Source organism: Hydractinia symbiolongicarpus, chromosome 8, assembly GCF_029227915.1.
Source record: "Hydractinia symbiolongicarpus strain clone_291-10 chromosome 8, HSymV2.1, whole genome shotgun sequence".
NCBI classification, from domain to species: Eukaryota; Metazoa; Cnidaria; class Hydrozoa; order Anthoathecata; family Hydractiniidae; genus Hydractinia; species Hydractinia symbiolongicarpus.
This window is the reverse complement of record NC_079882.1, coordinates 19,513,933-19,530,000: the sequence shown is the minus strand read 5'-3', so window position 1 is coordinate 19,530,000 and position 16,068 is coordinate 19,513,933. Positions and strand designations below refer to the sequence as shown.

The window sequence follows — 16,068 nt, the reverse complement described above, 5'->3', positions numbered from 1 at the left end:
CGAAGTTTATTTTCGAGACGAGCGGGTGCAAAAACTGCAAATTTTGCGAAATAAATGTCTGCGACACTGAAATGTGTAGTGAAACGCGCGAAATTAGCTGTCGCAATTTCGAAGGTTGATATACTGATAACACCTTGAAATTACTACTCGCTCCTGAGCGCATGACTTTTTTTGTAAGAGCGTTTCCAGAAAAATAAAAGAATTATCAGATGTTATCAGACACCAGGTTTAACGCATTTTGCGTAAGAAAATTAAGGCTAAATGGCATAAAAAATAAAGTAGCCCCTTCCCCAACCCCCCTCAGAACCCACCCCCTGACTAAATATCCGCCCAAAGGTATTACTTTTTTTCCGACAACAATACAAAACATAAATTTAATAAATTTATCTGAAAAAATATTCATATATTTACAAAAAAAAAAAAAAAATATCTAGAATTTATGTCAATTTTAAGGACTGCACATTAAACCTATCACCACGATGTTTCGATACTAAGTCTAAAAGCTTGTGTTTCTTTTGTAAAGCTCGACTCGTTTCGAGCTCGTACACGGTATTTAAATTGAATAAAATGTCTTCATGTAAACTGACTTGTGGCGAGCGACACACCATACTTTCCAGAACGTTGCTTGCCTAAAACAACAACCAATCATTTAAGCTACAATGTTGTTTGTCTTCTTATCTCAACATAGCTAAATATTTAGAAGGCTTTAACAATTCCCTGTTTGACACAAATACAGGAAGAGCTAAAAATAATATCTTCGACTAAAAGTTATACTCATTGGTTATTGGGGCAAATTTTGGCCACTGCATTTGTTGGTTCATCTAAACGTTTTTCCCTCTTTCTTTTTTTTTTTGCATACTCTCTGTCTCGAAAAAAATGTCGCGGAATATATGTGGTAAATAGATGCTTCAACATGTGTCTGCACATATGAGCTACTACTTTCAAGGTCCATATTAAAATCGTAGTTTGGTGCAGAGCTTTGAAAAAGAAGGGGAAACGGGAGTTGGTCGGAAAGATCTATAATAAAGTGAACTATTAAATCTTACCCCCTTTACTTTGCCAATAAACAATAAACAGACTGCAGCATTGTTGTTTGCCTACAAAAAATAAATAAATAGAATGAATGAATAAATGAATAAATGAATAAATGAATAAATGAATGAATGAATGAATAAATGAATAAATGAATAAATGAATAAATGAATAAATGAATAAATGAATGAATGAATGAATAAATGAATAAATGAATAAATGAATAAATGAATAAATGAATAAATGAATAAATGAATAAATGAATGAATAAATGTGCACAGGAAATAAAGTGCAACTCATCAGTGTTCAAAATAAAAATATGCAAGAACACGCATATTTGTACCAGCTCATAGCTAAATTACAACAACGAAGGACGCTACATCTTTGCGTAATAAGGCGCTCACAAATCTTACCGCAAGATTCTCTGGGTTGTGCTGAGATGAAAGTGTAAATTGTTGGTATGCTTCTTCGTACGAACTGTGAGCCAGCGACAAGTAGCCCCTTATAATGAGAAAACTTTATATTAACCTAGTTAATAAAACCAAAGAGCTTACATCAGCACAAAAGTCTACATGAAACATTATAATTCTACATAGTAGGCGAAATAATGAAATATTTATACAAATACTATTGGTTAAAAACACTGTTACTGGGTTAAAAATGAATAGGTGTTTGAAAAAACCGCCTGAAATAGTTGCTTTAGTATTGCAAGTACATCTCTCTGCATCAAAAACATTAAAAACAAAAGCCTTGTATGTGCATACTTATTCATAGCAATGATACTTAGAATTTTTTCGTCTTTCTCCTCTGCTTTTTCCACCATCTTGAAGTACTTTGTGGCTGTTTCGAAATCACCAAACTAAATTAAAAAATAAAAGAGCCAGTTATAGAAAACGGGATTTATGAAATTGAGGTTATGAGGTGCAAATACATTTAAAAATTTCAGCTTCACGGATTAGAAAAATCTATTTACCTGTAAATAGATCCTTCCTATAGCGGATAGGATTGGAAGTTTGCGGGCTGGGTCTAGTTTGATCACTTCTTCAAATAATTTTACAGCAAGTGTGTATTCCTGAAAGACGTCAAACAAGTGAAATTTGGAATAATCTTGAAATGACTCGCAGATTATAAACTAGCCAGAAGAGTCGTACAGTACCATTCAAAGAAGAACTTTTTAACTCCCAAAACCATCTAATGAAAATTGCGCCAAAAACCACTGAAAGTATCATAGGTTTCGAGTATCGCTAATAAAAAATTCAGAGATGCTTGAAATACTCTTCATCTTCAAACAAATTTTCCTGCAGTGGTAAAAGCGATTCTAAATATCCACAGCATCCTCACGAGCAAAAATAACTCCAGTCTTTCAGGAAAAATAAAAAGCCTTTTACCTTCATTCCAAGAAGACAATTCCCAAGCGAGTAATGTATTTGCAGCTGTCTTTTCTTCCACAATTTCAAGCGTTCTACAGATACATATACAAAACAAAATGACTGTAAGATACTTTCAAAGACTGACAGAAAAAAATGCTTAGTTGCCTATTTTTCTTCGCTCATTCAAATACACCCGCGTCCAACATATAATCGGAAAACATCTGAAACAGCGAGCAGTCTGATACTTAATGAGACATGAGACATTTTTTATAAGAAAATAAAAAGAGTTTCTACGCAATGCCCACTATTTGAAATACAATCAAATTGAATTTAAATCTTTTGATCCTATGTCTACAAGGCATCCACATCACAGAATTATCGCATATCAATTCATTACCCTCCAGTTCTGCATGAGGTATGTCCACATTCTTCTCACCATCTTCATTAAGACCGTTCGAAAGGTTGCTAACAACACGTGTTACCTTCGACAACAACAGATACAGCCGATCAAGTGCGACATTTGGTCGCCCGTTATATTGTGGTAACTCTGCGTGGAGAAGTCGAAAACTGAATGAAACTATGCTTCCTAAGAGACAAAAAGTATGCTATGAATATTTCCAGAAACGCTTTCAGTTTAATAAAATTATCACACAGGAACTCACTCTCAAAAATATATCCCTCTAAAAAACCTTTAAAATAACGTATTATATTCAAATATTATCTTTGGTGAGCTTTCAGTTATTTTTTCCACATATATAGACGAATAACAAAACTATAAACGTTAACCTATCTGTAAACGTAAGCCTATCTTTATATATACTACAAAAAATTTATTTGTCCCTTCCTTTTTAATATGTTTAACATCATTTTAGAAATACAGTTGACTCTCTACTTAACGAATACTCTAAAAAGCGGACACTTTTTACGGACAAATATTACTTGACCGGCAAAACCAAGGTCAAATGCTTATTGAAGACTGTTTAAAAAGCGAATGGAAGACAGTTACTCGTTGTACAAAATTTCTTATCGAAAATTCTTATTCGTTACATTGAAATGAAAACTGTTACCATAAATTCACTCTATTTTCTTTCCTAAATAGGGAAGAGAACACATTTTTTTACTCCAAACAAATATATTTTTTTATATGACTAGTTGGATCAGCATCGCAGTTAAATACTTTGTCTATCCACCCAAGTTCCTCCTGGTGTCCATAAAATATATTGATGGGTTACGTAGTTCTTGAACTAAGGTTCTAGAAACCTGTTTCCTATCGAATTAGAGAAAAAAATGAGATTTTTCTAATTAGCAGATAAAAAGTGATTGCACCAAAAGTGTTTACTAATTAGTGAATCGACTGTAAAAAAAGCTAACCTTTCCGTCCAGGGTAAAGCTGTGGGTAGAACTGGTAGTACATATCAGGACCTTCAAAATCTTTAAAAGCCACCAATTCCGCTTCTGCACTGCTAAACATGCGCAGTTTGATCAGCAACGAAATACGAACAAACCATATCTAAAGTCATAACACATAGGTAGGCGTCATCCCTTTCATCTTTAATGGGAGGAAGGGTTGTAGGAATGTAGGCCTTCTTAACAGAGTGATAAGGATGCTTGGATGTTTCATTTTTCGTTTCTTCAGCTCTTGACTCCAATTTATAAGATTAATTACGATACTGTACTACAACAGCCAATAAGTAATAACACCACTCACCTGAAGCAGTTTCGGAGTCAACAGAGTCCTTTCTTGTGCTTTGGTCGAAGAAACGCCCTGACCATATGCTGTCAAATATTTTGTTGTTAAATCCACTGCAGCTCTCCAGCAACCAGCAGACTAAACATTAAAAAAAAAATAAGCATCACAAGAACTGGCTAAGGGTGGCCACTTATTTTCACCCTGTGTTTCAATTCTCACATATCAGCAGGTTGGAAAGCCTTGTACGGTTTATGGAAACCCGTTAAAAGAGAACTGTAAGAAAGTTTAATTACATTTCAGTCTACTTAAGAAGGTGTCACTCAGAAAAGCATTCGTTGGAACATGATATGCCAATTAAAATCTGATTGTTGAAAATAGCATTGTTACACATTTTAATATTGTCCGTCTGTCACTTAAAGTAGCGAGACGCACGGAATGCGGTATAAAAAGGAAGGGCTAACTAGTGGATGTTTCCAAGAGCCACCGACTAGTTTTTTTAAATTTGCTTTAACTGTTTCTAAGCTACAAAACGACTTCCACACGCATTTTAGATTATCCATCAAAAACTGAGCATAAAGACGTTGTTTTAATACGAAGAACGAGTGCTTAAAAGTATTAGTCATTACATTCGAAACCTTTTTCCTATTCAAAGCAAAGCCATAGCATAGTGGAAGACATATTCTTATTGTTAAGTTTATTAAATTATTTGCTTTTTAAAACATATTGCTTAAAACGCCTACCAGTAATTTTCGAATACCATTTTCATTCATTTCAACGGCTTCAGACGTTAGAGTTGGCCGCTTGTACGCTTCCTGTTCGCCTAAGTATTTGGCTACCAAGTCTCTCACTGGATCGCCCTTTAAAAACAAAAGCAACAACAATAATATCATGCGTACAAATTTACACCTGCCAAAGTTATAATATACGATTATGGAACCAGTGTTGCGTCGAAAAAATAACAATGTCAGATTACGTAGTATATAAAATACCAGTTTTGCAGATTAAATAAAACAGCAGTTCTTACCATTTGGTTTTCCACTAACACAGATGGAAATGTCAATAGGCTTTGATCAAACAACTGTCCTTGACCAAATAAATTTAACGTTTGTTGCGTACGATAATTCGGCTGCCAGTACGAGCAGTAGGGTTTTTCTTCTGCAAACATTTCAGCTGGTGCCTCAGCCTACACGAAAAAAGGTTTTCGCAACGAAACAAAATACACTAAAAATACACAAACTTTTACTTTTTAGGGTAACAATTACCACAAAAATAAGCATATAGTAAGCATGTAAGCGAGGCTCAGTTTAGCACTCACTACATTGGTTTTATTAAAAAAGCTGATAGTTGAAAAGAGGACTGTAAGAACTAAGAAAATTGTTTATGACTTCATCAACACAGTCTCAGTATATTTTGTTTTGTTCATTAAAAGTTGTTTTGCTTGCAAGTGAGAATTGTTAGAAAAGATATATTTGCAACTTTTAACAGATTTTAATTATATTTATGGACACTATAGCTCTCCAGCAACCAGCAGAAGATACTAAAATTAATATTTTTGTAAAACTGAAAAAAAAAACATTGAGAAAAAATACAAAAAATCCACTATTACCATTGGAACACTTCTTTGCCTTTCGACTTTTACAATGTCAACTGCTAATTCAGGTATATCCTGAGAGGATTGTTCAGCTGACTTGCTAGGAGGTGCAGATTCCGATTGACCAGTATTTTCGAGTACAGCAGAATCAGGATACTGTGAAACGGCATTGGAAACAACTGAATCTGTGCTACCTTGTGTTGCTTCCAGGTGACTTGCATCTTGTAAAGAATGCGATGCATTGTTTGTATATTGCACATCGGATGGAAATATTTCTGGAGCAGGATCTAGATTTGGTTCCAACGACACCACAACATCATTTACAGACGATTTAGGTGGCACTGAATTTTGTGAAAACTCAGATGAATTATTTTTATCATCTAGTAAGGAATCTTGCGAAAGCGTTATTGACTGTAAGCTTTCTGATTTTACATTTTGTGGAATTAACTGACTCCTCGGTATTATTTGATTCAGATTATTCTCACTTCCTCCATGTGCGTCTAAACTTCCATCAAGATTTTGAGTGAGGCATGTTTCACTTAAAGGACGTGGAAGAGAATTCTCCTTTCCGATATTGTCAAGCTGTTGGTTGGATTGCGTGGATGTGTCAGCACCTAGCGAATCGAAAAAGTTTTGCTGGTCATCTTTTCCAGTTTGCTGTGAGAAGAAATCTTGCAACGACTGTTGCTTGGATGAGGTTGTAGATGCAATATTTAGAAGAGTTTGTGGCTTTTGGGTAGTCTCTTCTTCAATTTCTGAAAATAAATTCTCAATAAAATTTTCTGATTGCAAGCTCAATCAAATCGTTTTTTTTTATTACAATTCAAATACACATAGAAATGTTAAAACAAATTTTGATGTGATTAAAAAAGTTCGTATAGCATTTTCATCATATTTCAAATTTCTAAAATTGATGAAAAACATTAAAGTCATAGAAAAATTTTTTAACAACTCTGGCCAAACAAAGATCAAGATCCAATTTTGTGACGATCATCACTGTTGAAAAATTCTAACAAATTCTCTTTAGTTTTCACAAATATATCATTGTTATGATTTTTAAGCAAAATGTATCATAGAAGCACATTGCTTTAGCTAGCATGGAAAACTAAAATGTCTATGTGAAGTAATGAAATATATAGTTTCACATATAAAGGCCTTGATAGTATGATATTATATAAATTAGAAAGTCTTAATCATCATAACATTTTCACAGGCATATTAATTACATTAAATTTTTTAAGGGTTCATTTTAACAATTCTAAGGGTATTATTAGAAGGCTGTAACAAGGAAATTGTATAAGCTTATAATGAACTGAAACAGAACAATGAGTAAACAAATTTCATGTTTTCCTAAAGTAAAAATAATTTCCTGAGTATTTCAGATTGTTCAACGTTTTAAGGTTAAAGGTAAACGATGAGCTTTGTTAAACGCTTCAATATCTTTCTTAATTTACATTATCTAGACTACCAAGCCTCCTTTGGCTTTGATCAATTATAAAAGTTCATTTATCCTAATGTCGTTCAATACGTTTTCACAACTCAAGACTTTCGTATTGAAAGTACTGCTTCCTTCGTCTATGCTCTTTTTGCTCATGTTCATTTTGTTTTTATTTCTGATTGAATTTATATTTCCGTTTGCATATAACATTTAGTATTTACGCATTTCAGCATTAAGAACCATTGTAATTCATGAATGCTTGAAATATATGTCGATTAACTAATAACTAAATTATTTTATGCCTTTACTAAAATCTTTATACGAACTAACATCTTACGTTTCAATTCAGGTTCTTCTTGTTCAGGTATTGGTTTTATTGATTCGAAGACATCACTTTCTTCCTCAGTGACGGGAGTTTCAATAATGGAGAATGAACTGGCAGAAGTTGGCAAAGCTAAAATAGTAATCACAAACACATTATCAACAGGTAGAAAACCATACAGTTAAAAAAGAAGCAATAAAAGATCAATAAAAACCTTTTAAATGTTATGTGACAAATTAACAACTACTGTGTTTGCGCAATGTTATGAATTGTTTTTAAGTTAAAATAGAATTTTTATTCATTTTTGTTGTTGTTTAACTTTGAATATTAATTTTCCAAAATATATTATTTAGAAATTTTTACAATCATACAAATACTTTTAAAAGTACTAATTAACAGAACTATTTGGAAATTACTCATGCTTGTAAATATGATATGATTTATTGTTTTTGGTGCAAAATATTACATTGAGGATTTAATGAAAAATTATATAAAAAAGAAATTTTGTAAACAATTTTGACCATGTATTGATGTAACATGACAATACGTTGAAAATATATGTTGGAAGCTAAATCGATCTTAAAAAACATCCTGACTTGGCTACTCCAGTATTCCAATATTCCAGTAAAATTCCTTAAATTTCCATAGTCTTGTAAAACAATATCTGTTAATGTCATAATGTGTCTTATTGTTCATACGATCGTCTTGTGCGCAACCGTGACGATATATGCGTTGTACCGTAACTTTGTATGTCCCTAGAGTGTAATGTTGTATGCTTTATAATAGGAATTATGTTAGTTTTCTCAGTCTATGGAGAAATGTCTTTGAGAGAATTTCTCATAAAATCTGTTAGTAAAGTCTAACACTTTTACGAACGAAGGTTCGCAATTTGCAAAATAGCGACTCAAGCACTTTTAGCTAGTAACCACAAAATAAAACTCACAAAATATCCTCCTTGTGTTTTGATCCTTTTGGCAGCCGTAACAATATCTCTTTAAAACTAATCCCCAATATATATACCTGCTTTATATTTTAAATTATGTGAACTGTCTAATTTTTGGAATAAATGTAAATGTTAGTTTACTGAAAAAAACAACACTTACAATTGCTTTGAGATGATGGCTTTGGACATTGCATCACAAAGATGTTATTCATTAACTTAGGGTTTTTATGCACCCATTTGACAAATTCCTAATTGAAACACAAAAAAATACATGCAGTATACAATAAACAAAACTCTAAAATTAAGCTATTATATGAAAAACAAGATAATCTTAAACAATATATATCAGAAGTAATGATATAAAAACATGATGTTTTACCATAGATGGGAAGTATATAGATATATTAACAAGATATAATGAAAAATAAAATAATTACATTTATTTCTAATTTCCCTGTTCCAGATAAATCACACTTTTCGAATGCATCTTTCACAATCCTAAAAAACAAAATGACCTATAAGAATATGGTTTCTCTATTGATAAACCAAAGACTTAATTAATTAGAGAAGTATACTAATCTCTGACAGCGTAAAACTGTCAACAACAATAACAAAAAAATTTACTGACACCAACGAAAATACAAATTACAGAAATATACCACAACATGGACGTGAACATACATACTTATAGAATGCTTAGACCAGACTATATTTAGCAATCACAGATAGACAAACTTTATGAGAGTAGTATTGTTAATTGGTAAAATATATAAACTAAGAAATAAAAAAGCGACAATCATACTTATCAACAACTACAGAGACCATCATAGCAGTTCCTGTTTGGTTTGCAACCGTTTCCTCACAGCCAGATATTCCTTCTGATTTAAGTGTGCTAAGCAGAACAGCCTGTGCAGACTGCAAACAACTTGTTAATACGGCAGACAACTCTTCTTTGCTAATCCCGTCGTCACCATCCTGCATAAGAAAATGCAGAAAGCGCTCATCCAAAAGAAAAACTAAATAAAATACTTTGTAAAATGTTGGTTGTGGCTAAGACATTGTGTGGATAGATGACAAAAGGGTACAAGAGTGCAGATAATAAAAATATGTTTATTTCATAAGGTGAAATAATATTTAGTAAATGAATGATGTTATTTGCAGCTATAAATCTTGTATAGTTTCGCTGGTTCAGCAAAAAGCTTTTGACTATACTGACATTCTAAAGTATTTCACAGGTTTGTTCTTAGATCTTCCTAACAGTACACTAAAATACAGCAAAACATTCTTCTCTAATCACAGAAACTTTGCAATTAGAGATTACAGAAAGATAATCATATAATAACAGAAAAAGATTTATCAATGGTGCAATCAACTCACCAGATTGAATATTTTAAATAGTAGCTTGCACTTCTCTTTAACACTGCCATGCAGACACAGAGCCATGCCAGTCACAAATTCTTCCATGTCAACTAAGCCGTTCTATGAGAAGTAGAAAAAATAATTTGTAATGCAACAATAATTCAAGCATCAAAATAAAATGATTCCTCAAATCAAACTAGTGTAGTTAACAACAATGCTATGAAGTGGACTGAAAATCTAATACTTCATACATTTTTAACCCATCTCATGGAAATGATTTTTGAATCATTTTCAGACAAAAATATAAATAAAATAAAATAATAAACCTTGTCCCTGTCAAAGGCTTCAAACAATTGTTCAATAACCAATTCAGTCATTCCAAAAACTTCAGCAAATTTATCTCTGTTTAACCAAGTTGGCTGTCGTATTACAGATTCACCTTCTTGTGTCTTTGTAGATAGTTCCCTACGTGATTAATAAATTTGAATAATAGTAGAAGCTTTGCATTGTCTTACAGAAACTACTCTGACTGGATACAGATATTAATTTTCTTTTATGAAACCAATCTTATTCCTCATTTTTTTTTTTGTATAATAGGATATATACAGTATACATGAGTACTACAAAAACAATATAAAGCTTTTTAACCCATTCAGCAATTATTTTTCAATAAATCCATAGTAGCTATAGCACAAAATTACAAGTTTAAAAAAACACACCCCCTTTTTTCCTCAATGTAATTTGATTGTAAAAAACTTTAAAAGCATGTGCAACTTTATTGAATAAATTACAACAACAAAAAGCTAATAGCAAGAGTCAAATTTAAGGAAAATTAAGATATTTTGATATAAATTTCCAAGCTTTATTTAGAAGATGATGGTTTTTACATAAATTTTTTTTCTAATTTTCTAAAGAAATTGAGAATATCTGAGGAGACTTTAAAGGGAACGCCACAAGTAAAAAAACAAATTATTTTTGCACTGATGATCATTTCTATGCATTTTGAAAATAAAAACATGAGACAAAACATATAGTTTTGAAAAGAGAAATTGAGGAGATTTGAGGAGAAGTTGTTAAAGAGTCTACATTTAGAGGAGATTTGAGGAGTTTTGAGAAGACTTTTCACAATTGAGGACAAATATAAATGCCATACATGAACAATGCTTCAATATCTTTGATTTCCATTTTGCTCAGTTTGCCAACCACTGCCTTGACCTTTGCATCTTGTTCTGTGGACCCACCTTGACCCATATTAATTTACAGGATCTAAATGAATAAAAGTTGTTTTATACAGTATACTGTTACAGAACTTGGATATTTGGGGAAAAACAGAATTGCCTTCTTTAAATCAATATTTTATTGGATGTTAGACATAAAGAAAGCTAAGTTGGCACAACCAAAAAAGAGCTGTTAATTTAGATAACTACACTAAGCTGTTTATTGTATGCATTGGTTCCTGTTTTTTTTGGTAGAATAAACTGTTCTTAACCAGGTACATAGGAATATATACTAATCTATTAAAATGATAACCTGTAATTACTTTAGGAGAACAAATTATATACAAATTATATGCAAAAAAACTTTTTGTGAAACTTGTGTAACTCATTTTTTGCAGATTTGAATAATATAGGTCATATTTCAAATATTTCTTGTGATGCAAAATTTTAACCTTTCTTTATCGATTTTTTTTAACATTTAATACAAAAAAAAAACCCACAAAAAATGTTCCTATATAAAAAAGGACAAAATTATCAACTTTTCACAAACCGACAGTGCACCTTAAAGGTGATCCTCTCATTCAAAATTCTTGGGCTGACTGACTAGCTTTGTAGGGAGATTCGCAATTGCGAGCTGCTAATTTGAACTCAGAATTTTTTTTTATATTTAAAGTTTAGGACACCATAAAAAATATGTCATGTTCATGTCCCTAAGTCCTTGAAAAAATGAGTTGGTTGGTAGGCCGTCCTTTTTTCTTCTTAGGTTTCTCTGATTGGCAAAAGTAAATTCTAGGACTGTAAAACAAATTAGCACCACTTAGCAGGACTTTGTTAATACTTGAATATTTCCAGGTTTTTTTTTGACCTACTGACCTGGGCTTTTAATGCCATAATGGATCAGGTAACTGATTTTTTGAAAAAAAATTAGCCTGTAGGAGGGAACCACAGCTTTCTATTAAAATATAAAAATGTAGATGAGAACCAGCTTTATTATATTTTCATTGTAGAGAAGAGAAAAGACAGAATTAATGTAAAAATATTAACAAATGATACCAGAAAAATGTTTACAACATTTTTCTGGGCCAGGCATAGACCTTTTTGAATGTTTACATTTTCTACAGTAAGCCCATTCAGCTATAACAATTGTGTGGCAGGCAAAAAGATGTGAGCGTTACGTAAAGTGATGTCCTTTTTAGTCTGTTTCTTTGCACAAAGGCATCATTATGGCTTTATATGAATATATACCAATCAGAAGTTATCCATCTAAACTCGATAATAGTTTAAAGTCTCAAAAATGTTTCTGTAGAACAAAAATGGGCTGAAAAATGACCATTCTTTAGCAAGCTTCCACATGTTTTGCAGATGGCCAAACTTTGGAAGTAAAGGATATAGTTGATAAGCATAAATAAATCAAAGATTAAACATATAAATGACTATATACTATAATAAATACAATAAAATATTGAAACCTAATAATATATAATAATAATATACCAGTTGCAGTGTGACATAGTTGTTTTGATTTTGCGTCTAAAACAATGAACATGCATGCACACAGGCAACAAATATGAAGAACAGACCGCGACGATTGAAGAAATCAAGTTAAAAAAGCAACTTACTTTTTAAAATATCTAAAACCTACTCTTAAAAAGAGTAACTGAAAGTTAGGAAAAACCAATTCCAGCTCATTTTAGATTGTTTATTCCTTAAATCTACAAATTAAAGGAAATAGTCAATTTTCTTTATGTAGTCCTTCTTAAAAATATGTTCAAAGGTATAGTTTAACGGGAAAACAGCATGGCTCTTGCCTTGTAGTTGCAGGTTCAATTCCTGCTGCCTTCATTTATTATCTGTATATATTAAAGATTAAAAGTAATTTTTTTAACATAAATTTGATTTTTGATGATATATATAATGTTATACTTTTAAATGGTATTTTTCACAGATGTTGTTCAACCACTTGCCAAAACAAAGGCGCCTCACAGTCCAAATTAAGGAAACGGCTAAGTACCTGTATGGTGATTTCCAAATTTATGACTTTAACAAGTTCAACGAAGAAGGAAAGGATGAAATGATTTTATCTGTTTTGTGTACACCCAAATTTGCTATCAACTGTATAAACAAAAACGAAGGTGTAGACATTTCGAAGGATGGTCAAACAGGATCTTCCTAATTACATAAGTGACGAATCATTCAATATAAAACTAATTAGGAGATTTTGCCTAAAAGAAACTTATGGTAAGCTGTACGAATACATAAAAGATGCAGTTGAATCACAGAAAGAAAGTTTGTGTGGAAATTGTAAAGCAGAGTTGGTTGAACCACGCTCTTGTGCAAGGTGCTTAATCAGATACCACGACATTTGTTTTAATAGCACAGATGGGAATATTTGCTTTAGTTGTAAAATCTTTTGAAAAAACGTAAGTTACAAAAGTTTACAATACAAAAGTCTATAATTCTTTTGTCGTTACATTCTAAAAATAATGTTACCATATTCTGTTAGGAAAAGAGGAGATAAAAAAGCAATTGAAAAAGGTATATAGCCAGCATCATATTTTTTGTCACTTGACTTGCTTTTAATTTTTATTATTAGTCACTTCTGTTTTTTAGAACAACGTGAAAAGAAAAGAACAAGAAAGGTGGTTTTGTCATATTGTGCAAGAGTCAAGCGATCCTGATAGGAATAAATGTTTTAAGTTTTTTAGTATTTATGCCACGATTATGTACAATATTTACTTTTTGCAAAAAAAACCTTTTTGGTGTATTTATTGTATTTTCCGCTATTACTGCCGGCAGATTTATCTCTCTTTATTCTGCCAGTAGTTTTTTACTGCCGGCAGAATTAATACCCCCTTATTCTACCGGTAATTAGTGCCGGTAGAATAAATACCCCCACTTATTCTGTGTCAGTATCAGCAGAATATCCACGTCCTTTTATAGGTAGCTAATCTTTAAAAACTGCAAATGAGACGAAGTGTAAAAAATTTAATAAACGCCCACCTCTTTTAAACGCCCCCATGAATAGATGCCCCCCAAAAATGTCAAAAATTTTAATAAGCATTACAGTATATAGCTATACATTTATGGTACAAAGTCAAATAAAATAGCATGTCGTTAAAAAGCGTGTGTAGGGAGAAGGGAAAAGGGGATCACGAGTTTATATTTGCTAAATAAAGAAGGGTCCTTCATAGCTATATTATGGCTTACTCTATTTATTTTCGTTTTCCTTTCTTTATTTTCTTGATTAATCTTTACAGCCAACTCCACTCAACTCCTGCCGTCCATGATCTGTGTTATGAACCCGTGCTACATGTGCACGGAATTTCGTAAGCGAACATTAATTATCACGTGACAAAATACAAAAAGTAATGGCGGTTTGTTCTACACGAAAACAGAATCCTCAAGCACAAACTTTCGCATTACAATTTTGTTTAAATTTTAGCATTCGTTTTCAATTTGTATGTACTATTTCCATCCTTTTTAACTTTCTATATAAAATCCGTAGCCAACTGGTTACGGATGGCTAACAAGGCCACCCTTTCAAGTTTTTAATCTTTGTTTACAGAAAGTTTTAGGTCACATATTTTGCTGTTGCTAAAACTCCTCGCCTCAAAAAGATATCCTAGTAGAAGCCTAGCCGAATTTTCATGATTTACAAATTTTTCCTTTCTTTCTGCAGTCTTTTGGAACTGCTTGGACCCCACCCTATTTGCAGCAGTGTATGCGAACAAAGCAACAAAACTTATTAGACGTCCCTGTTGACTCATTTGAAGAAGAGGGGTATAATAATAATTATATAAAAATATATAAAATATGCAAAAACTTATAGTAAATAGTAATCTCTTTACTATAAGTTTAGCTAGTGGCCAGTTTAGCGTGGCTAGTTTAGCAACGTCAAAAAAACCCACCAAACACAAGATCCCACACAATACCTAGCTTCATATTTACATGAGAAATGAGGCCATTGGTAAGCACTTTCCCTTGGCGGGGATTTAATATGTGCCAACGGATATGCCTGCAAATCCAGGCAAAATGCGTAATAAGGACAACCTTGTTTCAAGTGTTTTTGCTTTTAATATCAACAAATGAGAAAGCCCTTGGAACAAGGTTGTAATGTGTAGACAAAAAGCCAAGAACAACTGTAGCAAAACGTGCAACAAATTAACAGCTAGCCGCCAACATTTTTTACTCTATGGTGAAGAAAATTTAATTTCTAGATACAAAAATAGCAGAGGTGCAAATAACTGTTAAAGGTGGACAATATACCCTGGCCCCACTATTTCGTTAAGAGCTGATATTGATTTTGTTTATAAACTATTTTTTGTGAACTTTTGGCAATATATATTGTTATGTAAGAAAATATCCCACTAAATAAACAATATCAAGAATAACTGCACAATGTAACACATTGCTTGACAGGTTCATCAATAATATACATTTTTGGTTCCTTGTTATAGTTACCAGTTTTCAAGCAAAACAGAGCTTTTTAGATCTCTTCGCTGACCAAAAAAAGTAAAAGATTGGGCTCAGGTTTAAAACCACTGTGACAGGTTTTCAGACTTTATACACACAAGGTTTTATGCGCGCTACAAAAATTAACGTGCATGTTTATGCATAGCAATTTTAGTGCAAACACAACCTCGTCCCCCTCGTCTGGGCTCTTGCGTTGTTTAAAGGCAAAATGCTCTGGAAACGGGATTGTTGCACATAAACTTGTTATCAAGCATGCAAATAGTATACGTGGACATGCATGTTATTTCATGTACGTTATTATTAGATCATCATGTGCAAGTTAAAACATTTCTTATAGGAAACACAATCACAACTACCAAATAGCCAATTATATTGCTGCAAGCATTTTTTAGGAGGTGTAACAGTAAAAAAGTGTATTTTATTAATGTTCCGGGATGTTTCAGATTACTCGTTCTGGTGTTCCAAGTTGTTCCAGATTATTGTATTGGTGTTCCGGGTTGTTCCAGGTTCTGTGGTTTAGCGTTTTACAGCAAGCCTTATATATATATGCATTTTACCAAAATTTCTAAGCAACACAAGATTGCAGAGTATCTTTAAAAAATCTTTATTATTTACATGTTTCGATTGCATCAA

At 32.3% G+C, this 16,068-nt stretch overlaps 1 protein-coding gene across 1 annotated transcript; it reads right to left on the bottom strand.

Annotated features, from left to right (window-relative positions):
- Positions 1-369: 369 nt before the first annotated feature.
- On the bottom strand, positions 370-14,280 carry LOC130655715 (trafficking protein particle complex subunit 12-like). Its single transcript, XM_057458495.1, has 20 exons — positions 14,170-14,280; positions 10,899-11,011; positions 10,072-10,210; positions 9,764-9,865; positions 9,189-9,361; positions 8,824-8,884; positions 8,547-8,634; positions 7,459-7,575; positions 5,699-6,438; positions 5,117-5,275; positions 4,833-4,949; positions 4,111-4,230; positions 3,774-3,912; positions 2,800-2,988; positions 2,421-2,494; positions 2,006-2,104; positions 1,797-1,891; positions 1,446-1,533; positions 1,047-1,097; positions 370-629 (listed from the first exon to the last, which is right to left on the bottom strand). Exons 2-20 carry the CDS (start codon positions 10,994-10,996, stop codon positions 438-440), a joined length of 2,841 nt encoding a protein of 946 aa, XP_057314478.1. The 5' UTR covers positions 10,997-11,011; positions 14,170-14,280; the 3' UTR covers positions 370-437.
- Between the last annotated feature and the right edge of the window lie 1,788 nt (positions 14,281-16,068).